The 25248-nt window shown below is 35.7% G+C and overlaps 2 protein-coding genes across 2 annotated transcripts in view; one reads left to right on the forward strand and one right to left on the reverse strand.

Moving 5' to 3' along the window:
• The first annotated feature begins 65 nt into the window (after window positions 1–65).
• On the forward strand, window positions 66–12708 carry LOC113047545 (uncharacterized). Its single transcript, XM_026208914.1, has 11 exons — window positions 66–85; window positions 500–571; window positions 6120–6194; window positions 6708–6779; window positions 7194–7265; window positions 7728–7799; window positions 8166–10113; window positions 10589–10669; window positions 10744–10791; window positions 10890–10931; window positions 11076–12708. Exons 4-11 carry the CDS (start codon window positions 6723–6725, stop codon window positions 11288–11290), a joined length of 2535 nt encoding a protein of 844 aa, XP_026064699.1. The 5' UTR covers window positions 66–85; window positions 500–571; window positions 6120–6194; window positions 6708–6722; the 3' UTR covers window positions 11291–12708.
• Window positions 12036–25248, reverse strand: part of LOC113047541 (NACHT, LRR and PYD domains-containing protein 12-like) — a 68487-nt gene continuing 55274 nt past the window's right edge. Inside the window, 2 exon segments of the mRNA XM_026208908.1 lie at window positions 12036–13257; window positions 13347–13393. Of these exon segments, the coding sequence (XP_026064693.1) occupies window positions 12713–13257; window positions 13347–13393 (592 nt within the window). The 3' untranslated portion in view covers window positions 12036–12712.

Here is a 25248-nt window from a genome sequence, read left to right on the forward strand (position 1 = left end):
TTGACTGATTACAGGTTGCTTTCCAAAACATGGACACAGATTCCAGCTCTGCAGAAGATGGAATGTGTCCCACTCCAGTCCCAAGGTAAGAAAGTATAGATGATGGCCACAGTTCATAAAAGTTTGGAGAATTCATTAATTTTATCTAGACTGATTTTCGTAACGGTTTAAAAGGCAACTCTTTCAATGTTTGTTTGATACTTTAAACCCATTCATACTTCATAACTTGCATTTATTTTTGCAATTAGATATTAAACTAGATTATTAATCTATTCTGGTCCATGCCTAAATTCTAATACAATCACATTGCAATTCAAAAAAGTTGGATCATTACTTTAGAGAAGTGATTACTAATTATAAATGTAGAGAACAAAAAAAAAATTGCATGCACATAACAAAAATGATCACTTTTTTTTTTTTGCAGTTTACATTTGTTTGTACTTTAGTTAAATCATTCTACACTCTTTCTGTGGCATTGAATTTTTTGATTGATTTTTAGCTGGACCCAGAATCACATCCAGTCACTCAACCAGCAGAAGATTCTGTGATACCCTCACCAACAGACACACAGGTAATAAGAGTTTTTATAACCATTTAGTTTCAGAGCCGCACAGTATACATTATATTATAGTAATTATTTCCCAGCAACAATGTTGATCAGAATCTGTTTGACAGAACGATGTGAAGATGGCATTATTACAGGCTTTGTCCCAACCCTGTTAGGGCATACTGGATTTTTTGCACACATTTACGATTAGGGCTGGATAATTAAAGTAGTTGAAACTGAAATTCAGGTTCAAATTCTAATCGACTTTTAATTTTCCAATGTCAGTTATTTCGTTTTTTTTTTCATCCTGTCAATACTTCCCCCTTAAAAACATACTAGCGTGTGTGTAGCCACATGACTCTGCCCCATCCAGTCAGTGGCATAAAAGCAAAACACGGAGGTGAACGCTGGTTCAACACATAGTGATTGCGCGTGAGCGGTGAGCCTTGCGTCTTCACTAAACTTCGTCATTTTTATTTGTTATATGGTTTGGACATTCAAGCGATTAGACATTCGCATGTGTATTATTATTTCGATCTCCCATGTTCGCGCAGCTACATTGTGGCACAAACATTCATAAACAGTAGCTGTTAAGATCGCGCACACAGAGGAACGCAAAAACTAGTTTTAAATCACAGAACAGCGCTGACAACTAAACTAGCTTAGAATCTCACTTATCATATTTTTCTACTTTTGAAGTAACTATGCTATTTACAACCCACAGCGTCACAATAATGGAGGTAGTATGAATAATTCACACACGCAATCACTCGTACTGGTACTTGTTCCAATTTCTTTATCTGATCTTTTATTGATCTCTTACACTGAGCAATAATCTATAAGAAATGTTACGAACATAGATCAAATAACTGCTGATAGTTAGCTATGATGTCAGATCGCGCTTTCAATAGGAAAAAATATCCCACCTTTACTAGTCGATCTCAACCGTCTGGCTGAGGCCAGTCTAAAAAGACGCTCAGAACAGTTGACAGGACGCTGCTGCGTGTCGACACGAAAGCATATCATTTTCACGTGTTATTAAGCCTTACCGCTTGCTAATTTAACCATTCAAAAAAACTTAAAAGAATTCAAACACAAGATGCGGAAAAGCTAAACTGAGCAGCTGGTTACTCACGCTGTTCTCAGTTCGCATGCAGAGAGAGAGCCGCGTCTCACAGACGGTAACACTGAACCGACCTCTCGTTTGCGGAATTGCTAATGCAACCTTTTCACACCACAGACTGAACACAATCATTGCTTGGTAATTGGCCAACAAAGTCAAGGAACTACACTTTTTCCACTGGTGGCACTTGTGCTACTAACTTTTTCAGTTACTGGGGCAAAACATGATTTGGTCGCACAAATTATTTATAATAATTACTGGATAATAATGAAACTGTATTGCATACAGATGTGCTTTTTGTTTTACTTGTCATCTTTTAAACCACATGCCTTGTTCTGTTTCTTACAGTAGACACAGTGCATTGCTCCGTATTGTAGCTGGGGTTAGAGGGGCCCCGGTGCAGGGTGTACAGTGGACCCTGTTTAAAATTGTTCAATTTGTACTGTATGTTCATTCTATTTATTTATTTGTGCTATTTACATAATGATTACATTTAAGTTTGTTTTTGTTAATTTAAAATAGCACTGCATAGTCTTCACTGTAAAATAAAATACACAAACCAAAATGTATTCAGACACCTTCAACATTTCTCACATTATCACAGTTATTTGCTATAGTTTAGAAATTGGTAATAAAATATGACAAGAACTCAGTTAAACTGTGTCAGAACAAATTCATCTTGATAATTTCGGATAACTTTGATAAAAAGATATGTAATGGATTCAAACAGGCAACTCAGACAACTGTCAGTATGACAATATTTACACAACTATCAATACTTTGTTGAACAGTTACCAAGCAAGCAATGCTTAATTTTGTTCAGTCTGTGGTGTGAAAAGGTTGCATTAGCAGTTAAAGAAGTAGAAACACTTAAGCAAAAAATGGTCAGGTCCCTAAGGTTTTTTTTTTTTTTTTTTTCAATTTCATTGGTAGTCTACAGTATGAAGAATTTTTGGGTATAATATTTCACTGATCACTATTTTGCCATACTCACTTAAATGAACTATTGTCCTGCACCCACTAGTAAAACAATATAATCAATTCTATCAGATTTTTGGATTGACTTTGGATAAATTCTTGTTAAACCTAGTAATTCAGTCAAGAGCAGTGAGTGATTTACTTTCATTTTCATACTTTAAAGAGCCAGTAAGATGAAAATTCTGAGTTTCCTATCACTGTTTATAAGTCCTGTACATTAGGTTTAAATCCATCCAAGGTTAAAAAAACATTGTAATTTTGTCAAAATATCATTTTAAAATTACCTAAATTCTCAGAGATCCCCAAACGGTTCGCGCGAAGCTGTTCAAAAGATTCAGTTTTCTTAAACCCCACCTTTCGGTAGCATACTGTGTTCTGATTGGTCAACTAACATAGTCAGTTTTGATTGGTTGTTCCGCACACAACTTCACGGTAAACAATGCGTTAGCATCTTTTTAGGGTGAACTATGTCTTATTCCTCTCAACTCGAAGCAAACAGTAAAATAAAGAACTTGAACAGTCTCGCTGCTTTTTCTTCTGTGTGTGTGTATTCAAGCCACGCGCTTCAGTTTGAATCTGAATAGAGCGTTCAGCGTGGGGGCGTGGTCACATTAGATATAATGAAGGGAGACGTGAAAAACAGACATCGCGTTGTTTTTATATGGATTACTTTATCACAGAATATCTGTTTTCGGCAGCCCTTGTTTAGTTTTAAAGTAGACATGTCAAGCTTTCTATAGATATCTCCATCTCTTCGTTGAGTATTCACGGAGTTACACTTCATTTTAATGACGTGTTTGTACATGACGATCAGCGCAGACAGGCTGCAGACAGCACACATACTGATAAGACACTCGGGAGAAAACAGACACGTAACTTCATAATCATACTTCGCCTTGTGATTCGGAGATGCTTGTTGGTCTAAATAAAGTTGGTAATGAACCCTCTTTTATGGCCAAACACTTTGAAAATCCCGCTGTACTCACCGAGATTAGAAAAGCAGTCATCAGTGAAATGTTGTGAACACAAAAAGGGATTTGTTGTACTGCTCTGGTATTGTGGTAAACATGAATTTTAGCCATTGGTTCTTCTGATCTTCATTCTTTAGCAGTGAAAATAAAACAAACTTGCCTTTACAATTAAAAACACACCGTCTCCTCGACATGATGCTCTCACACCAACCAGAACGTCTGTGTGTGTGGGGGGGGGGGGGGCAGCTCAGAGTTTCGTTTCTCCCAAGACGGTAGGCGGAGATTATTATGCAAAGTGTTCCTAGTGATGTACATAGAGATGGGCAAAAGATTTGAAATCTATAACGACTCATCTCAGCGATTCAGAGTCGACTCCTTACTTTAGAAGCCAATAACTTTATAAATCGTGTACTTTTTGGTTTAATTTCTTTGCACATTGTTTACACTGATGGACAGCTACATCATACACTGTAATACAGGTAATTCTTGATTTCCCATCTGTGTGGCTCTTTAAAGACACTGACAGCAGAGCTAGTAAATTAGGCACGGTCACCTTAAGAGACAAACAATCCATTATAATGATACACATCCAAACTTTTCTCAACTCTTTATTTTCACTTAAGACATAACCACAGACTTTTTCGAACACACCTTTTCAAGACGGTTTGGCATATTTTGTATGTATTTGTTGTCGGTACAAAAGCAAGAAGACTTTGAGACGTATCTCTGCTTGCTCCCCGAACACCAGAACACCACGCTGCTGAATTGAGCTCTTTCGCTTTTCACTTTTGCTTTTTTTTTTTTCTCCTGTTTATTTAAACTGCGACTTTGTATTTGTTCGTTCAGGCGCGGGAGGACGTGAACGCCCTGAAGGAGAGCTCAGTTCAGTGTTGCTGTCCGTGAGAAGTGTCTCTCTCTCGCACCGAACACAGCGCGAGTCACCAGCTGCTCAGTTCAGCTGAAGCCAACTTGATGTGTTGAATGCTCGGAGCACGTTATAAAACGCACCCTAAAAAAATACACATTTCTGTTTTAATAAATGCTCATATTAAATCATAGCATAACACATAAGTAGGTACAAAAATAATCAGTGATACATTTGCGACCCCATAAAAATTTGGGTCGCAATGGCATTTCAAAAGGTCGCATATGCGACCATTTTGGTCGCAGTGTATTTCCCTGAAAGTATTGACTGTTGCCTGAAGTTTTGTTTGATTGTAATCCATTACATATCTTTCTATCAAAGTTATCTGAAATTATCAATATGAATTTGTTCTGACAGTTTAACTATTGAGTTCTTGTCATATTTTATTACCATTTTTCTAAACTATAGCAAATAACTGATAGAGAAAAATTGAAGGTTTTTTGAAGGATAAATTTTGGTTTGACTGTTTCATTTTTACAGTGCTATTTTACTTAATTATTCGGTTTCTGTACCTGGACACTTACAGACTTGAAAAACTTAAACACTGTAAATAGCACAAACAAATAAACAGAACAAACACACCATTTAAACACTTTCAGACAGGCCCCACTGGTACAACCTGAACCGGGGCCCTGCTATCCCCAGCTACGGCCCTGCTTACAGGACAAACCTTGTCAGTGAACTATGAGTGCAAAAAACAAAACGGAAACAAAATAACCGTTAATTAATCGTAATCGAGGTAAAATTATCAATTAATCGAGGTTTTGATTTTAGGCCATAATCGGCCAGCACTATTTACGATACGTAGTTACATTTGTGAGTTATGAATGACAAATTGTAATATAATTATATCTGTTTCTACATTTTAAATGACTTACCACAAACGATGGATACAAACACCCTCTAAACAAACCTGAAAGTTTGGTTGCCACTTTAACCTCATATAGGTAGTAATGGGTATTTATGATACCTTTTGGGGACATTGACCTGTATTTTAACTGTCTTTATGGGGACACCTTTGGCTTAGTGAGGATGGAATCCTAGTCCTCTTAAGGATAACCATTGGAACTCGTATGTAATTTCTTCCTGATATAATTTTTGTATATTTATACAACTAAAAACTATTGATCCTGCTACTGTTTTTTTGCAAACTATAAGGTGCACCGTAGCAGTTTTCCTATATAGTTCATTAGGTACATCCCCCAGTAAAAACCATTATAAATCCTAAAATATTGTTTGTCCAATTACTAATTTACTATTGGAGACCATGTATTTAAATGGCCTAGCCTTATACCACTGTCCATAAAAGATGGATAGAAACATTCTCTAAACAGAAGTTGGTAATAACCTCAGGTTTTTATTTCAAATATTTCAAAATATGTGTTGGGCCCAATACTTACAGAGTGCACTGTAGATGTGTTAACTGGTTCCCGGATTTGAATTTGTGTGTCACATGTCACTCTAGCAAAACGAGTTTCCCCTTGTTTTTGTTTTGTAAGACTGTTATTCAGTCTCAAAGTGCCTAATCTGTTTTGTAATTTCATAGCCTCAAATGATAATTATTTTTTATTACAGGTATGGTCAGAAATTGACCATGCATCTCCTTCAACCAGCGAATGTGTACCACCAAAAAGAACAGAGTGTGTATTTGTAAGTAACAACATTAATTACTTGCCTAAGTCTGTCAATTAGGGTTACATAAAATATCTACCTTTTAAGTCTTGAAAGTTTGTGGTCTGAAGATCACATTTAATTGTTACAGGGTTTAAAAGTTATAAGACTCACCAAGAAATATTTTGATTGTGTACTGCTCTGCATACAACTGTATAATGTCTTAACATTAAACCGATATGTCTCTAATGATCTTTTTGTAAGAGGCAAAACCACAGTAAGATTATTTAACGAAATGTCATGAGAGTGCATTATACAAGAAATTGCCCCAACTCACGCTCAGCCAACATGAAATTGCAGGCTATTATTTTTGCTGTTGTGCTCATGTATAAATTGTGGATAGGACGAACAAGTGATGTGTGATGTTATTTGATACCTTTTGGGGACATTGACCTGTATTTTAACTGTCTTTATGGGGACACCTTTGTTGCTAATATAATTTGTGTAGAATTCTCAATACCTTTTATATTTGTCATGTTTGACTGATTACAGGTTGCTTTCCAAAACATGGACACAGATTCCAGCTCTGCAGAAGATGGGAATGTGTCCCACTCCAATCCCAAGGTAAGAAAGTATAGATGATGGCCACAGTTCATAAAAGTTTGGAGAATTCATTAATTTTATCTAGACTGATTTTCGTAACGGTTTAAAAGGCAACTCTTTCAATGTTTGTTTGATACTTTAAACCCATTCATACTTCATAACTTGCATTTATTTTTGCAATTAGATATTAAACTAGATTATTAATCTATTCTGGTCCATGCTTAAATTCTAATACAATCACATTGCAATTCAAAAAAGTTGGATCATTACTTTAGAGAAGTGATTACTAATTATAAATGTAGAGAACAAAAAAAAAATTGCATGCACATAACAAAAATGATCACTTTTTTTTTTTTGCAGTTTACATTTGTTTGTACTTTAGTTAAATCATTCTACACTCTTTCTGTGGCATTGAATTTTTTGATTGATTTTTAGCTGGACCCAGAATCACATCCAGTCACTCAACCAGCAGAAGATTCTGTAATACCCTCACCAACAGACACACAGGTAATAAGATTTTTTATAACCATTTAGTTTCAGAGCCGCACAGTATACATTATATTATAGTAATTATTTCCCAGCAACAATGTTGATCAGAATGTGTTTGACAGAACGATGTGAAGATGGCATTATTACAGGCTTTGTCCCAACCCTGTTAGGGCATACTGGATTTTTTGCACATTTACGATACGTAGTTACATTTGTGAGTTATGACAAATTGTAATATAATTATATCTGTTTCTACATTTTAAACGACTTAACACAAACGATGGATACAAACACCCTCTAAACAAACCTGAAAGTTTGGTTGCCACTTTAACCTCATATAGGTAGTAATGGGTATTTATGATACCTTTTGGGGACATTGACCTGTATTTTAACTGTCTTTATGGGGACACCTTTGTTGCTAATATAATTTGTGTAGAATTCTCAATACCTTTTATATTTGTCATGTTTGACTGATTACAGGTTGCTTTCCAAAACATGGACACAGATTCCAGCTCTGCAGAAGATGGGAATGTGTCCCACTCCAGTCCCAAGGTAAGAAAGTATAGATGATGGCCACAGTTCATAAAAGTTTGGAGAATTCATTAATTTTATATTGACTGAAAGAGTTGCCTTTTAAACCGTTACGAAAATCAATGTTTGTTTGATACTTTAAACCCATTCATACTTGATAACTTGCATTTATTTTTGCATTTATTAATGCAATTAGATATTAAACTAGAGTAACTGCGTGCATGTAACAAAAATGCTTGCTTTTACTTTTTTTTTTTTTTTTTTTTTTGTGGATGTTAGAAGGAAATACTTTTATTCTACAGACATTGGGAGATATTGTAGTTCTGTTTCAGTGACACAGACATTGTATTTAGGAAATTAAATTTGCTGAATTCTGATTAATTTCAGTTTAAAAAACAAATGCTTGGATATGATTCTGAAGACTCACTAAGCAGCATGGAAATAACAGAGGATGAATATGTGCCAGGGTCTGATTGTGAAAGTGATACCAGCTCAGAGGGAGGCAGTATATTAAAGAAAAATTCTGCCACCATGGCCAGTCCTGCTGTTAAAAATGAAACAAGAAAAACATACAAGGGACATAGAAACCGGAACTCTAAATCTGACACATCTGGGGAAAGCTCCATTACTTCACTTACAGTCATGCACAGTCAAAAGACTGACGATGGATCTAGAAGATACACCAAAAAACATTACTGTCTCTTTTGTGAGAAACCACAATCCAAAATCGCCAGGCATCTGGAACTTGTTCATGGAGATCAATCTGAAGTCGCTAAGGCCATTTCATCTCCAAAGAACTCCAAGGAAAGAAAGCTCCAACTGACTATACTAAGGAAACAGGGGGACAGAGCACACAATGTAGATGTCATTAGAAAGGGAAAAGGTGTCATTGTTCCATGTAAACAAACAAGTTCTCCAAATGTCAATCCAAATAAATTCTTACATTGTGCAAATTGCCAAGGACTTTTCAAAAAAAGATTTCTTTGGAAACATATGAAAAGGTGCCCACTTCGAGGTGTTCTTCCAAAACCGGGTAGAACTCGAGCCCAATCGATTTGCGCCTTTGCGCAACCTGTGCAGGAAGGAGTTAGCAAGGGACTGTGGAAACTTCTCAGTGACATGAAACAAGGTGAAGTGGTAGATGTCATAAAGAGTGACCATTGTATCCTCAAGTATGGCGAACAGAAATACAACCTCATGGGACACCGGCGTTCTGATCATGAACTGATCCGTCAGAAAATGCGTGAGTTAGGGAGACTGGTTTTAAAAGGAAGGCAGGTGTCCCCTCTCAAATCACTTGAGGAGTACATTGATCCAGCCAACTTCCAACACACAGTTAATGCAGTTAAAGCTGTTACAGGCTTTCAGTGTGAAACAAATAAGATAGCAGTGCCAACGCTAGCCAACAAACTTGGTCAGAGCCTCATGAAGGTTGCCGACATTGTAAGTTGTGATGCAAGGATCTCCGGTGACACAACAAAAGTTCAAAAAGCAGAGGACTTCAAACACATCTATCAGACACGCTGGAGGGAGATGATCTCATGTCATGCTCACAATACCCTGGAAGAAAAAAGGTACAACGCTCCACTGATCTTGCCATTTGCAGATGATGTCAAGAAACTCCATATATATTTAAAGGAGAAACAGCAAGAATACTACAGCACACTTTTTAATGCACCGAACACCAAGACCTGGGCAAAACTGGCTAAAGTCACTCTTGCACAAATGATCATCTTCAACAGAAAAAGGCAAGGAGAAGCCTGTCTGATGCCAGTACAATCATTCGAGTCTCGAGACAAATCTACTTTAAATAGTGATATTGCTGACTCTCTCTCAGAAGTTGAACAAGCACTATGCAAGTACTTTAGTCGTGTAGAAATCCGTGGAAAACGCGGAAGGAAAATTGCAGTACTTTTGGCACCGGAAATGATCAAATCCATGGAGTTGCTGGTTAAAACACGTGAAGTTTGCGGTGTTCCGAAGGAGAACATCTACATGTTTGCAATCCCAGGCTGCGAGACATCATTTCGTGGATCAGACTGCCTGCGCTGCTTTGCCATGGAGTGTGGTGCTAAATGTCCAAAAGCCCTATCGTCCACCAAGTTGCGCAAACACATCTCTACAATGTCCAGAGTTCTTAACATGAACGACACAGAAATGGACCAACTTGCTGATTTCCTGGGACATGATATTCGTATCCACAGGAAATATTACAGATTACCCGAGGGAACACTCCAGCTGGCAAAAATCACCAAAGTATTGATGGCAATGGAGCAGGGAAGGCTTAACGAATTCAGAGGGAAAGGTCTTGACCAGATCAGCATCAATCCAACAGGTATGTAACCTGTTAATGAAAGTGAAAGTGAAAGTGAAGTGACATTCAGCCAAGTATGGTGACCCAGAATTTGAATTACTCAGAATTTGTGCTCTGCATTTAACCCATCCGAAGTGCACACACACAGAGCAGTGAATACACACACACACTGTGAACACACACCCGGAGCAGTGTTCATCATTTATGCTGCGGCGCCCGGGGAGTAGTTGGGGGTTCGATGCCTTGCTCAAGGACTCCTCAGTCGTGGTATTGAAGGTGGAGAGAGAACTGTTCATGCACTCCCCCCACCTACAATTCCTGCCGGACAGAGACTAGAACTCACAACCCTTCGATTGGGAGTCCAACCCTCTAACCATTAGGCCACGACTTCCCCACGACTTAATCGACTTAATCAAGTTTAAACTAGCTGTCAAGCGTGTCCTAGTGACTTTGGAAGAATCTGTGCATATCTCTGAATACTAAGACTATATTTCAGAGTGCGTTGAGCCTGGTCCTGGGATAGAGAGTGAAACCGAACTGTCAGATCATTCTCATGATGTGACGTCAAGTGAGACAGGTAAAGATTTGTAAACACATTTTTTAAGATGTTTGTAATTTCCATTAGTTAAATAATTAAATCATGCCTTCAAGCAGGCACTTCAGGAGTGAATAGCAGCAGGCCAGTAAACACGAATGAAGGTAAGATGTATGAACAGGCAGTTAAATGTTTAATGCAATTAGAACAGCCTATCAGTAATTAGTTTGATTTAGAAATGTATATGATTGTGTTTCTAAAGGATCTCCGGAGAGGACACGGGAGGTCATGAAAGTAACATCAGGTAAGGAACCTGTCCTGCAATAGTTTTTATTTGCTTTATTTATAAAAGGTCAACAACATCATAAAGAATACAGTAGTATAAAAATAATCCAGTCTTGCACCTACAACACGTGCAGTGCAATTAATGTAATTTTCTTGTCATTAGTTCCTAGGAAGAGAAAGTGGAGTGAGGTGGAGATTGCGGCTGTAGAAGAGACAATGATGAAATTTATTCACTCGGGAGTTACTCCTGGAAAAGTCGACTGCGTTGCATGCATTACAGCAGCCCCCAAAGCCCTCGGTGAACGAGACTGGCAGGCGGTGAAGTATTATATAAAAAACAGAATCACAGCATACGAGAGAAAGACCTCAAAAAAGTAAGGTGGATTTTGAATGTTGATTCCGTTTTTGCGTTTTAGTTGATTTATATTGTTTTGTTTTGTTTTGGTCTCAATACCATTGTTGGAAACATTATATTGTAATTTAAGTTTTGAAAGAGTTAAGACGGCTCGATGTTGGTTGTAAATTTGGTGCTTGGACTTCTTTTTTTTAAGTCTGCTGGCAAAATGCTGTGTCAGGTGATAAGGAGTTGGTGTAAATGTTCAGTAGCCATACGACAGAGTGAGTGCCTATAGTTTTCAATGCCTTTATTCAGGCCCCTTTACTTTTCACATTTTAATTTTAAATTGATTAATTTATTTTCTGATGGCACATCATAAAAACTATATGTTGTAATATCTGGTGGCAAGCACGGAACCCATACTGTACTGATTAAATTTGGCTGTAGATTCAATTTGTATCAAGGTCGTTTTTATTTCTCTTGGATTTTTTTTTTTAATGACTTAAAGATTAAATTCTTAGAGCATTTCAAAACAAGACAAAAAAAACTCCATTCCACTGATAATGTTCATAATTTTAGACAATTTAAGAATTGTAGCTCTGATCTAACCTTTCCGAATGTGTTATTACTGGTTAACTACAGGATACTTAACTTTACCTCAAACATAATACATACTTTTAAAAGTAACCTTACCATGTATACGTTTAATGGGTTTTTTGTGTGTATCTTCTTGTTTGTGCTCTGTCAGTATAAGGGTCGGTGTTTGTAAAAGCACTCTGTGACAACTTGGTTTTAAAGGGCTTTATAATATATATTAGATTGACTTTGATAAGAGCAGCTAAATCACATTCAACGAATGTCTCTCATGGGTCATAATAATCAGTAAATGTAGCAACTGAATTGTGTAAGAATGAGTTAAATGCAGTATATGATTGTGGCAGTCTTAGTGGACTGAAATGACTTGCAGTTGAAGAAGTTAAAGTTCATTTTTGAAGTCAAGCTGAACTAACTTGTTAAACCACCCTATTTTTAACAAACCAATATAACTTCCAGAAATACCATTATGAATTGGCCAGCTGGCCATATTATGACCTTTCTTTGTCTGTAGATTACACTGGTTTGTCCCCAGATTGGACATTCCATGTGTACTTACTCATACACTAGTTGGTCAGGGTTTTGTCCCCAGATGGGACTTCCGTTAATGCCCATATAAGGAGTTGTCCCCGTGTCCCCACATGTGTTAACCTGACCTGTCCCCAGATTATCACCTACCCTTATTTTAATGAATTAATTACATTTTAAGTGAGATATTTATTAAACTTTTTTTTTTAGATTTTTTGATGCGTTTATCTAGTCTCTAGGATGTCAGGAAAGTGGTGTCCCCAAAATGTGGTAAATAACTGGTGCCCCCACGAGGCACCCCAAACAAGTATGTGTGTGTGTGTGTGTGTGTGTGTGTGTGTTCAGTGTTTAGTGTGACACAGAGACACTGAAGAGTTTGTAGAATAAAGGTAAAATCCAGCGAGTAGAGGTTGAGTGAATGTGTGTGTGAATGTGTGTAAGTGTGTGAGTGTGTGTGTGTCAGAGACGCTGTAGAAGGACAGAGAGCCGCTCGACTCGTCCAGAAACACTGCGACTCTCTTACAGGAGTCTGGAGCAACAGAGATCTCAGTTCTGTTATTATTGTGAAGAGCAGAGAATCCTTGACCAGTGCATCTCAGACTCCAGGAGATATCATTACATCCAAACAAACAGTCATAACTCCATCCTTTCCTCTTGATTTCTTTATAACACACTGATATATGAACTTCTGCTCCGCTCCATTCAGTCTCCCAGTAACAGCGTCCAGTCAGACTCTCTGAACACAGAACCTGATAATACACATCAAATCTGTCGGGATGATCAGGATACGACTGTGACTCAGAGACACTCGTCACCTTTCTGTTCTCCTCAGACAGAACGAGTCGAGTGTGTGCTGTGTTTGGATCCAGTGTGAGATCACAGGCGTCTGAACACAACACACACACATTACAACACACACATTACAACACAACTACAAACAACAAAACTGTGTTTCTGTGTGTCTGTGTGACTTACATTTCTGAAGTCCTGCTGTGATCCTGATCTCTCCTCCATGATCCACACTAGACAACACACAAACACACACACACACACACACACACACAACTTTTTCTATTAACTCAAGAACGTATAATGCCAAGAACCAAACATCTAGCAGAATTGAAACACCAAATTGATCAAATTAACACGCACAATACACAAGAAAACAATCTGCGTAATATTAACATACTATAATGAGACAATTAGATGTTGTAACTCGTTTATATGCATTTAGCAATTTCAAGCATTCGATTACCAGGAAATGGATGAAGTTATAAAATGCATAACCATGAATGCAATTTAAAAGAAACAGAACAGGATTGTGTCTTTATTTGTTTTTGTGTTTTTGGTGAAATGATGTACAGAACACTTCTTATATTTTCTTTAAGGGTTAATTGGTTTGAACATTACATAAAATAATTAAAGAAACTGAACATTATTTGACTTCTACAAACCTTTGATGTGTAAAACTACACGACTGTGATTAGAAAGTTAAGTGTGTGACATACCACACTTCTAAATTAAATTACCTGAGATCTCGTCACACCCCTAATATCTAATATATAACAACAATATTATTGAATAAAAATATATTACACTATTTTCCTGTAAAAAAGAAAATCACGTATTTTAATACCAAGTGTGACCCAAAACTTAAAGGAGATTAATAGCTAAATTTATCAAAAATATTGTAGAAATATTGCAAATTATAATAAAATATTGTCAATACTTTTTATATTTGAAAATACATATTACTGAACAAAAACATATTACATAGATTTTCCTGTAAAAATAAATAAATTGTTTTAAGTACCAAGTCTAACCCCCAAAAATAAAGGAGCTACAGAGTTTAATTTTAAAGGGAAAATAGCTCATAATATTTTTATAAATATTAAATAATATCATAAAATATTTTAATAATAATAAATAATGAACAGAAAATAATATTGAACAAAAATATATTACATTTATTTCCATTGAAAAAAAAAATATGTATTATATATATATATATATATATATATATATATATATATATATATATATATATATATATATTAAGTACCAAGGGTGACCAGAAAAAAAGGATCTAAAGAGTTTAATTTATAAGGAAAAATAGCATAGTATCATAAAATAACCTCAAAACTCTAAATATTAAACATATTAAATATTAAAATATTATTGAACAAAAATATTACATTGACTTCCCTGTTTAAAAAAAAAAAAAAATATATATATATATATATATATATATATATATATATATATATATATATATATATATATATATATGCTAATAAAAAAAAAAAAATATTGGATTGTATCATAAAATATTTTATTCATTGTAAATAATAAACAAAAAATATTATTAAACAAAAATATAATACATTGGATTTTCCTTAAAAAAAAAAAAGGTTTTATTTCAAGGACCATGTGCGTCCCAAAATTAAAGGAAGTTGGATTTAATTTTAAATGACCAAACAATAATACAAAATAAAACCATCTCGAGATTAAAGTCATTATAATACGAGATTAAACTCCTCAAAATACAGCCTGAGAAATTTGACACAACAGAGTAAATGTGATAAATTATTTTACATACACATAATTATTTGTGTGTGTGTCTGTGAGAGAGAGAGATGTGTGAGAGTGTGTGTGTTTAATGTTTAGTGTGACACAGAGTCTGGATCAAGGTAAAATCCAGCGTGTAGAGGTTGAGTGAATGTGTGTGTGTGTATATGTGTGTGTGTGTGTGAATGTGTGTAAGTGTGTGTGTGTGTGTGTGTATGTGTGTGTGTGTGAATGTGTGTAAGTGTGTGTGTGTGTGTGTGTATGTGTGTGTGTGTGAATGTGTGTAAGTGTGTGTGTGTGTGTGTGTATGTGTGTGTGTGTGAATGTGTGTAAGGGTGTGTGTGTGTGTGTGTGTGTGTGTGTCAGAGACGCTGTAGAAGGACAGAGAGCCGCTCGACTCGTCCAGAAACACTGCGACTCTCTTACAGGAGACTGGAGCAGCTAGGGTGACCATATGAGCCCTTTTCCCAGGACGTGTCCTTGCCAGGATTTTTATATTGTCTAAATATCCAGATTTTGTCTGTTTGCTGTGCAGATCGATCATTGTGTGACATTCATAAGAGCTATAGAGAGCAGAGCAGACGGTTAACTCTCTTGTACTTTGGTGTTATTCAATGATCGGTGCGCAGCGACGCTTCAAGTTCAAGAATGAATGAACAAACACCAAACATGTACGTGTGTTTGCATTGCTCTGATCCTTCTCTGTAGATCTCACCTTCTCACGCGATACCATTGGTTGATTACGTAACATACCTGCATGTTATTGGTCAAACTACTTTGGATGTTTTAGGTAATATGTAAATCCTGGCAAGGACGCGTCCTGGGAAAATGGCTCATATGGTCACCCTAGGATCAGCAGAGATCACAGTGTCACTCTGGACATCTTCTGGTTGTGTCACACTCTTATTAACATACTGTTGTGCTGCTGATATGTATTTTAGAGTTAGACTTTACTTTATTGTCCTATATGTAGATGTTCCTATAGAAATGTGAATGTACACACATATATACACATACATTCACAACATTACTTAAAGCAGTTTTTTAGTTCCCAGCATGCCTTGCTTCTGACTGGTGAATTCAGTTAAGTGCTATGTCGTGTTTACTGCTTAACGTTTCTATTATTTAGAAATGTAAAAGTGTTTCTGGTGTGTGTGAGTTTGTGAGGTTACTGTTGTGCTGAAGAGTAGAGTCTGTGTTCAGGAGGACGAACACTATTAAGATTACATGTTACTTCTTAAAGAAAGAAAGAAAGGCTGTGCACTTTTCAGCACGGTGAAGTGCTTTAGTGAGAGCAGATGATATTGTAAACTAGCTGCGTTTTGAAATATGAAACACATTTTGCAAATAATTTCTAAACAAAGAAATAAGCATTTCCATATATACTGCATGAGTAAACATGTTCAATATATTTTCACAGATGCTGAAAGATTTAACATTTAGCAGAAAAATGACTTACAGTGCATTCAGGCTATGTTTTTTTATTACATTGGGAATCGAACCTGTGACCTTTTGCACTGCTAACACAATCCTCTACCACTGAACCACAGGAACACTAAGTTTAAAAAGCCTCAGATGGTTTCTGGGGTCTTTTCTGACCCCAAATTACTTTTGCTCAAATAAAAAAAAAAGTTCCCTTTGTCCAAATGGTATGAAACCTTCTACGGCTCTCAACACTTTCTAGATCTACAAAAAAAAAAAAAAAAAAATTGGAATGATATCTGTTTTTAGGTTAGTGTGACAAAAATTGTGACACTCGGGGTCTTTGGGGTCTCTGGAGACCAAATCAAAATAAGACTAAATTCATCATCAGAAACAACGCAGAACAAATCGACAGAAATGGCAAAAATAAAGTGGCACACTTCCACCAATGCAAAAAACATCCACAATGCTAAATTATATTGCTCACAACACGCGTATACACACACACACACACATAGAGAAATACATTTTTGAGACTATAAAAACTGCTCTCTTATCATTTGTCAAATAAAATCATCCAAAATGCAGAACCAACACAAATATAAAGTGGTGACACTGACACCAACAATGTGTACACACACACACACACACACACGTGAGGTTATAAAACAACTGCTCTCTTATAATTATTTTAAAAAAATCATGCAAAATGCAGAACCACCAAAGAGGGAGAGAGAGTGTGAGAGAGATGACAAGATGAGACAAAACAATTTAGCACGCACACACACAAACAAACACACACACAAACCTGCTCCAACCCCGTCTACAGAAGTCATGCGGTTTACAATGCTTACTGCCTGCAATGCACTGTAATGTAACATTATTGAAAAACAGGAAAAAAAATGCTAAACTTTGACAAAAAATATTTTATTTTTGTTATAATTGTGATTTTATAATATTTAGATATGAATCCAACTGAATCCAACTTGTGAAAAGATATCTTTCAGGTAGTCAAATAGCAAATAGCATATAGTGGAGCTCTATGGCCATCTAGTGGTTAAAGTGATTTTTTTTTTTATTTTAAAACTGCATTTTCCAAAAAATGGGTATAAATGTTACATTAAATCATTTAAAATGATCCATGTTATCCCCATGAATGAAAGTTAGAAATCTGGGTCTTTTATAAAGTGAATTTTACATAAAATGCTGTTTTTTTTTGTAAAAAGCCTATTTAAATAAATATTTATTTATTTATAGAAATTTAAAAGATATCATAAACCCTCCAAAAACTGCACAAATGTTGAGTAAAAACATTAACAAACAGAGTAAAATTACATTTGTAAAAAAAAAAAACTATTATCTTATTACAAAATTAAATGTTATTGTCTGGGGTCTCTAGAAACCCAAAGATCATGAGTGTATGCAGGAAACGAAGACCATCAGAGGGTAGGACTGCAAATTAGTCACTTAAGCCCTATTCGGACGGTACTAGTTTCCTAAACTACATTTGAGTTACTACCTGACGTCTGTGATTTTCATGCACCAACAGGACTAACATCTCCGTGTTTATTACAGAGGTGGGAGGGTCTGATTTGTGCATCTGGGCGTCACAGAGATCACACGCTCTGTATGCGTGCATTGCATTCATTCAGAATGATTGCCATTAGTATTATTACACAATAAATACTAAACGGATAGTATAGCAAAAACCATGTTAATGTGTGGTTGCCTTAGTTTAACTTGTTTTTCTTAAAAAAAAAGAAAGAAAAAAAAAAAGAAAAATGTTTACATTTCATAAAGGTACATATGTAATTAAAACATTATGTAACTGAGTGCACAAATGAAAGTGAGTAATCTTACCTGATGCTGATATTACAATAGCCGGTATTAACAGTTTATGTGATCTGGCTCTTGATTTTATTATTTAAATTATTATTTAAATTATTTATTATAATTTCTTTTCCGGTAAGCAAATATATCAAACATGCGCGCTGTAAGAGCATCTACGGTAATTCATGTTGGCCAAAACACACAAGGAAACGCGTTGTGAAATAAAATATCACCGGCAATCACAGACATTCGCATTCGGACGGGATTAGTTTTCTCAGAGGATCACTGAGTTTGCTGAAAAACAGTAGGTAATCTGCTCTGGAATTATCACAGAGCTTGTGTGAGAAAAACACAGACGTGGCAGATTCTTCTGTGAAACACAGATTTCTCTAATGACCCCCTGTAAAACTAGTCCCGTCCGAATAGGGATTTAGAAATAAAATGGTATAAACCTCTTTAGTCACGCCTGTTTCTGTTTCTGTTTATTTGTAGTCACAGTTCACCATTAGTGAAGTCACCTGATGTTACCAAGCAGAAGCAAATTAAAATGACTTCTTTCACATAAGCAAAGAGTCAATATTTTTAAGTCGCTAATGGCTAGTTGCACTTATTATAAACAGCCACAAACTTCAAGCAAAACTGAAACCGCGTTGGGCTCACAAGCCTCTCTCATTCAACAAGAATCCAAACGTTTCAATTTTTTTTTCTATTTTTGTAACATTTGGTTACTAAACTATTATTCATCGTGTAGAATAAACAAGCCACTCATGTTCCAAAATCGGAGTAAAATCCTTCACATGCACTAAAGTGTTTGTTTAAGTGCAGCACGCTAATTTTACAGAGTCACAAAATGACCGTAGACTATATTTTATTTTTTTTCTTTTGTTAAGAGAAATATATTTTGTGTAGTCCTTTTTTTTTAAATTCATTTTATAAACAAAATATAAAAATTACATTCTAATCTTACTGTTTGACAATTGACTAATGAGCTTCAGTTGTCGGTCAGGAAAATAATCTAAATGAACAAAATGCTGCCATCATATAATTCACCAGATTTTTGTGCTGAATGCCAGTTCAGGCGACTCAAAAAACTTGCACACATCTTATAATTTTATTATATATATATATATATATATATATATATATATTTATATATATACACATATATATATTGCAACAAATTTACAAGCTGCAAGCTTCACGTGGAACATTATACAGGTGCTGGTCATCATCAATAAGTTGATTTCACTAATTCCATTCAGAATATGAAACTTGTATATTATTATTCATTCATTACACACACACTGATATATTTATAATGTTAATTTCTTTTAATTTTGATGATGATGATGTATCTCAGAAAATGAGAATATTACTTAAGACCAATACAAAGAAAGGATTTTTAGAAATCTTGGCCAACAGAAAAGTATGAACATGAAAAGTATGAGCATATACAGCACTCAATACTTAGTTGGGACTCATTTTCCCTGAATTACAGCAGCAATGCAGTGTGGAATGGAGTCAATCAGTCTGTGGCACTGCTCCGGTGTTATGAGAGCCCAGGTTGCTCTGATAGTGGCCTTCAGCTCTTCTTTATTGTTGGGTCTGGCATATCACATCTTCCTCTTCACCATACACTATAGATTTTCTATGGGGTTAAGGTCAGGCGAGTTTGCTGGCCAATTAAGAACAGGGATACCATGGTCCTTAAACAGGTACTGGTAGCTTTGGCACTGTGTGCAGGTGCCAAGTCTTGTTGGAAAATGAAATCTGCATCTCCATAAAGTTGGTCAGCAGCAGGACGCATGAAGTGCTCTAAAACTTCCTGGTATATGGCTGTGTTGACCTTTGACCTCAGAAAACACAGCGGACCAACACCAGCAGATGACATGGCACCCCAAACCATCACTGACTATGGAAACTTTACACTGGACCTCAAGAAACGTGAATTGTGTTCCTTTCCTCTCTTCCTCCAGACTCTTGGACCCTGATTTCCAAAGGAAATGCAAAATTTACTTTCATTAGAGAACATAACTTTGGACAACTCAGCAGTAGTCCAGTCGAGATGCTTCTGACGCTGTCTGTTGTTCAAGAGTAGCTTGACACAAGGAATGCGTCACTTAGTAACCTAAAGAACTAGACTGAGAGACCATTTAAAGGCTTTTTTTTATTAGCTGATTAGAGTTTATTAGCTGATTAGAGTTTGACACCAGGTGTCTTCAATATTGAACCTTTTCACAATATTCTAATTTTCTGAGATACTGAATTTGGGATTTTCCTTAGTTGTCAGTTATAATCATCAAAATTAAAATAAATAAAAAATTGAAATATATCAGTTTGTGTGTAATGAATGAATATAATATACAAAAAGTTTCACTTTTTGAACTGAATTAGTGAAATAAATCAAATTTTGAATGATATTCTAATTATATGACCAGCACCTTTGTAATACCAATGTAATACCAATAACGTGTTAAGTGCATTGGCATGGTCGCATTAGATATACTGAAAAGAGACGTGAAAGATGGATATTGTTTGTTTTCATATGGATTACTTTATCACAGAATTGTTTTAAGAAGCACTTGCTTAGTTTAAAAGTAGACATAAGTCTATAAGTAGTCAAGCTTTCTATAGATATCTCTCTCATGTCTCTTCGTTGAGTATTCACTGAGTTACAGTTCATTTTAATGACTTGTTTCTAAATGAAGGTCACCGCAGATCAAGGCTGCAGACAACGCACCCTGTTTGTTTTCTTTATTTTATAAATGCACAAAGTTTTTTTGTTATTATGCATGTATACAAATAAAAGCAGACCCATTACACTGGTGGTGGATGAGGAGATACCCCCTGACAATGTAAAGCGCTTTGAGTGTCTAGAAAAGCGCTATATAAATGTAACAAATTATTAAATTATTAATTATTATTATTATTACAGATTCGATTGGTGTATTGCTCTTATCTGTACGATCAAGCTGAAAGTGTAATTTAAGTTATTTTCTGGGTTTTCAGGAGAAAATGCCTCATAATGCATATATGCGTGAATCGACTCCAGAGGGTTAAGTTAGTTAGGGCATTTTTAGCCGTGAGTCCCATGATGGGGGACGCTGGCTAACAGGTTAATATAAATGTGTGATTAAGTAGACTAATAGCTTCAAATGAATAACTATTAGTCGATCAGAATAATCTTTACTCAAGGGCAGCCCTAATATATATATATATATATATATATAGATGTGTGTGTGTGTGTGTGTGTGTGTTTGGTTTGAACATTTTTGAACCAGTTTCTTGTTTTTTTTTTGGCATAACTGCATTCATGGACCTGCATCATATTAGTCAGCAGTCAACTGTACAGTGTTAATTTTGTCAGCAAATTCAGATTTAGTCTTAGTCTTAGTCTTTTGAATAACACACCATTTAGTTTTAGTCACATTTTAGTCATCTGAAATGTTTTAGTCTTAGTCTAGTTTTAGTCGACTAAATATCATAAGAGTTTTAGTCTTAGTCTAGTCTTAAGTCTTTTAGTCTTAGTCTAGTTTTTTTAGTAGAACAAAGTCAACTTAGTTGACTTGACTAAATGTTTCCATCAGTCTGTTATGGAATGGTATTTATAAAATAAACATAAGGCCTGCTCTTAATGAAAAATATACATGCTCTCTGAAAAAGATATGCATTCGTCCTGAATGATATGCAATGCATATGACATTCTTTCAAGATGAAGTACAGTTTTATTGAAATAGACAACCACTTAACTCTAAACTTACTGTCTTCTACTGTCTGTGCAAAATCAAAAACATTAAGAAAAATAAAGTGCAATTCTCAAAAACAATAAAAAGTTTTCGTCCTAGGCCTAACGTTAGCTCTGACATCTCTGTTCTGTCATTGCCCTTGGACCAGGTGCACGGCAAAACGTTAGCGTGTTGCTAATGAAAAAAGTCAGCTGAAATCACCCAAAGCTGTGTAACTAAGACTGTGCAACCACAACTAAATATAATGTAACAGGGAACTACACTAACTTTTTCCATTGGTGGCACTTGCACTACTGACTTTTTCAGTTAATGGCGCAAAACATGATTTGGTCACACAAATTATTTATAGTATAGTAATTACTGGATAACAATCAACAATAATGAAACTGTATTGCATACAGATGTGCTTTTTATTTTACTTGCCATCTTTTAAACCACATGCCTTGTTCTATTTCTTACAGTACACACTGTATTGCTCCGTCTTGTAGCTGGGGTTAGAGGGACCCCGGTGCAGGTTGTACAGTGGGCCCTGTTTAAAAGGGTTTAATTTGTATTGTATGTTCATTCTATTTCTTTATTTGTGCTATTTACACAAAGTTTAAATTTTTTTAAGTTTGTGTTTGTTCATTTATAATAGCACTGCATAGTCTTCACTGTAAAATAAAATACACAATCAAACCAAAATGTATTCAGACACCTTCAATGTTTCTTACAATATCACAGTTTATTTGCTGTAGTTTAGAAATTGGTAATAAAATATGACAATAACTCAGGGTTAAACTGTGTCAGGACAACAAATTCATCTTGATAATGTCGGATGCAATGCTTAATTTGGTTCAGTCTGTGGTGTGAAAAGGTTGCATTAGCAATTAAAGAAAGAAACACTTAAGCAAAACATGGTCAGGTCCCTAATAATTTTTTATTTTTTTTATATTTTTTAGTCACTAGTAAAACAATATAATCTATTTTATATGATTTTTGGATTGACTTTGGATAAATTCTTGTTAAAACTACAAAGTAATTCAATCAAGAGCAGTGAGTGATTTACTTTCATTTTCATACATTAAAGACACTGACAGCAGAGCTAGTAAATTAGGCGCGGTCACTTTAAGAGACAAATGCATCCATTATAAAGATACACATCCGATTTCTTTCCAACTCTTTACTTTCACTGAAGACATAACCACAGACTTTTTGAACACACTTTCCAAGACGGGTATTTCGACATATTTAGTATGTATTTGTTGTCGGTACAAAAGCAAGAAGACTTTGAGACGCGTCTCTGCTTGCTCCCTGAACACCAGAACACCGCGCTGCTGAATTGAGCTCTTTCACTTTTCGCTCTTTTTCTTATGTTTATTTAAAATGCGATTTGTATTTGTTCGTTCAGGTGCAGGAGGACGCAAACGTCCTGAAGGAGAGCTCGGTTCAGTGTTGCGCGAGTAACCAGCTGCTCAGTTCAACTTTCCCGCATCGCGGGGCTGAAGCCAACTTGATGTGTTGAATGGAGCACGTTATAAAACGTATTCTTAAAATACACATTTCTATTTTAATAAATGCTCATATTAAAACATAGCATTACACATAAGTAGGTACAAAAATAATCAGTGATACATTTACGACCCCATAAAAATTTGGGTCGCAATGGCATTTCAAAAGGTCCTATATGCGACCATTTTGGTCGCAGTGTAGTTCCCTGTGTAAACAACTTAACTGTTATGAAAACGTCCTCGAAAATGTGCGAATTTCTGCAAACTCATCTTTGTTCTCTTTTCTGTGTAACTGCTGCTGCGTTTGTTTAGCTGTTGCGCTTGCATTTGCCGCGGCTTTTTAAAATGGCTCGGCTGCTTCTGCATAGATCAACCTACCCTCAAAGATTCGCTCTGATTGGATCTCTTCTCCATTCGTCCCTCCCATATATTTTTGTCTCATTTTTATTCGTTGAAAAAGGTTAGTTGACGAATATTTTTCGTCATAGTCTTCGTCAACGAAAATTAACACTGCAACTGTATGAAATGTAAGATGATGTACAGGACTGGGGCCAGTGCATTAACTTTGTTAAAATATTTTAACTAGGGTTGGGTATCGTTAGTATTTTCCACCTAACCATTCTGGTTACGGTTCTGGTTCCGATTCTGGGTTCCATTAAAATCATTAAACAACTATTAAAAAAATAGTGGTAGGGAAAAATGCACAATACTCAACTACTCAATGCTCAATACTGTTTTTACTTAAAGTCAACTTAATTTAAAGGATGGAAGTGTCAAAATTCAACATATATTACAGTATACAGATCTTCTTAAGTAGGTTTGAGTATGGTTAGAAATTTTCCGATTCCGTTTAAATGAACTAATATTAGTTTTTTTTTTTACTATTTTACCTTCATTGAATATAGTGTTGCTGGAAGATAGTGAGTAATGTTGATTTTAGATTTAGACAGATTTGTAAACAATATTTAAGAGAAATAGGCCTTTTGTGTACATAGTAAATGTAAAAAAAATGTATGCATTTAGCAGACGCTTTTATCCAAAGCGACTTACAGTGCATTCAGGCTATCAATTTTTACTTATCATGTGTTCCCGGGGAATCGAACCCCCAACCTTGCGCTTGATAGCGCAGTGCTCTACCAATTGAGCTACAGGAACGCTGAAAGTAATATAGTAAAAGTCTTAGATCTTTGAGTTCAGCTCATGAAAAATTTCAGACTTTGTACTTTCGCTCAATTTCAGTTTGCTTCGGTACTCAGTCTGAGATAGCAAACCAGATTTTCTCCAGCTCCACACCAGCTATCCAATCAATGAACAGAGTGCGGGCTGAGAGCCGTGACATAGATGCTAACTAAGCACAATCGCCGTATTTAAGAATGTAGTTTAGGTTAGGGAAATTGAAAACGACAGCAGACATGAAGACACGGGATGCTATTTGCTCTGTTGTGGAGAATATTCCCGGCTCTTGCCAAATGAAGCACGAACCAGAAGAGTGTTTGTTTCACATTTTTAATGGAGGGGATGTTGTTGCCCTACTAATGACAGGTTTTGGGAAAAGTTTATTTTATCAACTGTTACGATCGTCAGCAAGAAACTGGGGAGGCCAAAGTCCGGCAAGGTGATAATAGTGATTGTGTCCCCCTTGGTTACTCTCTTGGAGGATCAGGTTAAGGAGGCAGCAAAACTTCTTTTTTTTTGTGGGAACCAAAGAAGCATGATGTACAAAATAAATATTTTAGGGCTGCCTTCAACTAAAGATTTTTCTGGTCAAAAAGTAGTTTTTCATTTTAAGCATTAGTCAAGTAATCAGACATTTATTAATAA

This window comes from Carassius auratus, chromosome 28 (genome assembly GCF_003368295.1).
Source record: "Carassius auratus strain Wakin chromosome 28, ASM336829v1, whole genome shotgun sequence".
Classification (NCBI taxonomy): Eukaryota; Metazoa; Chordata; class Actinopteri; order Cypriniformes; family Cyprinidae; genus Carassius; species Carassius auratus.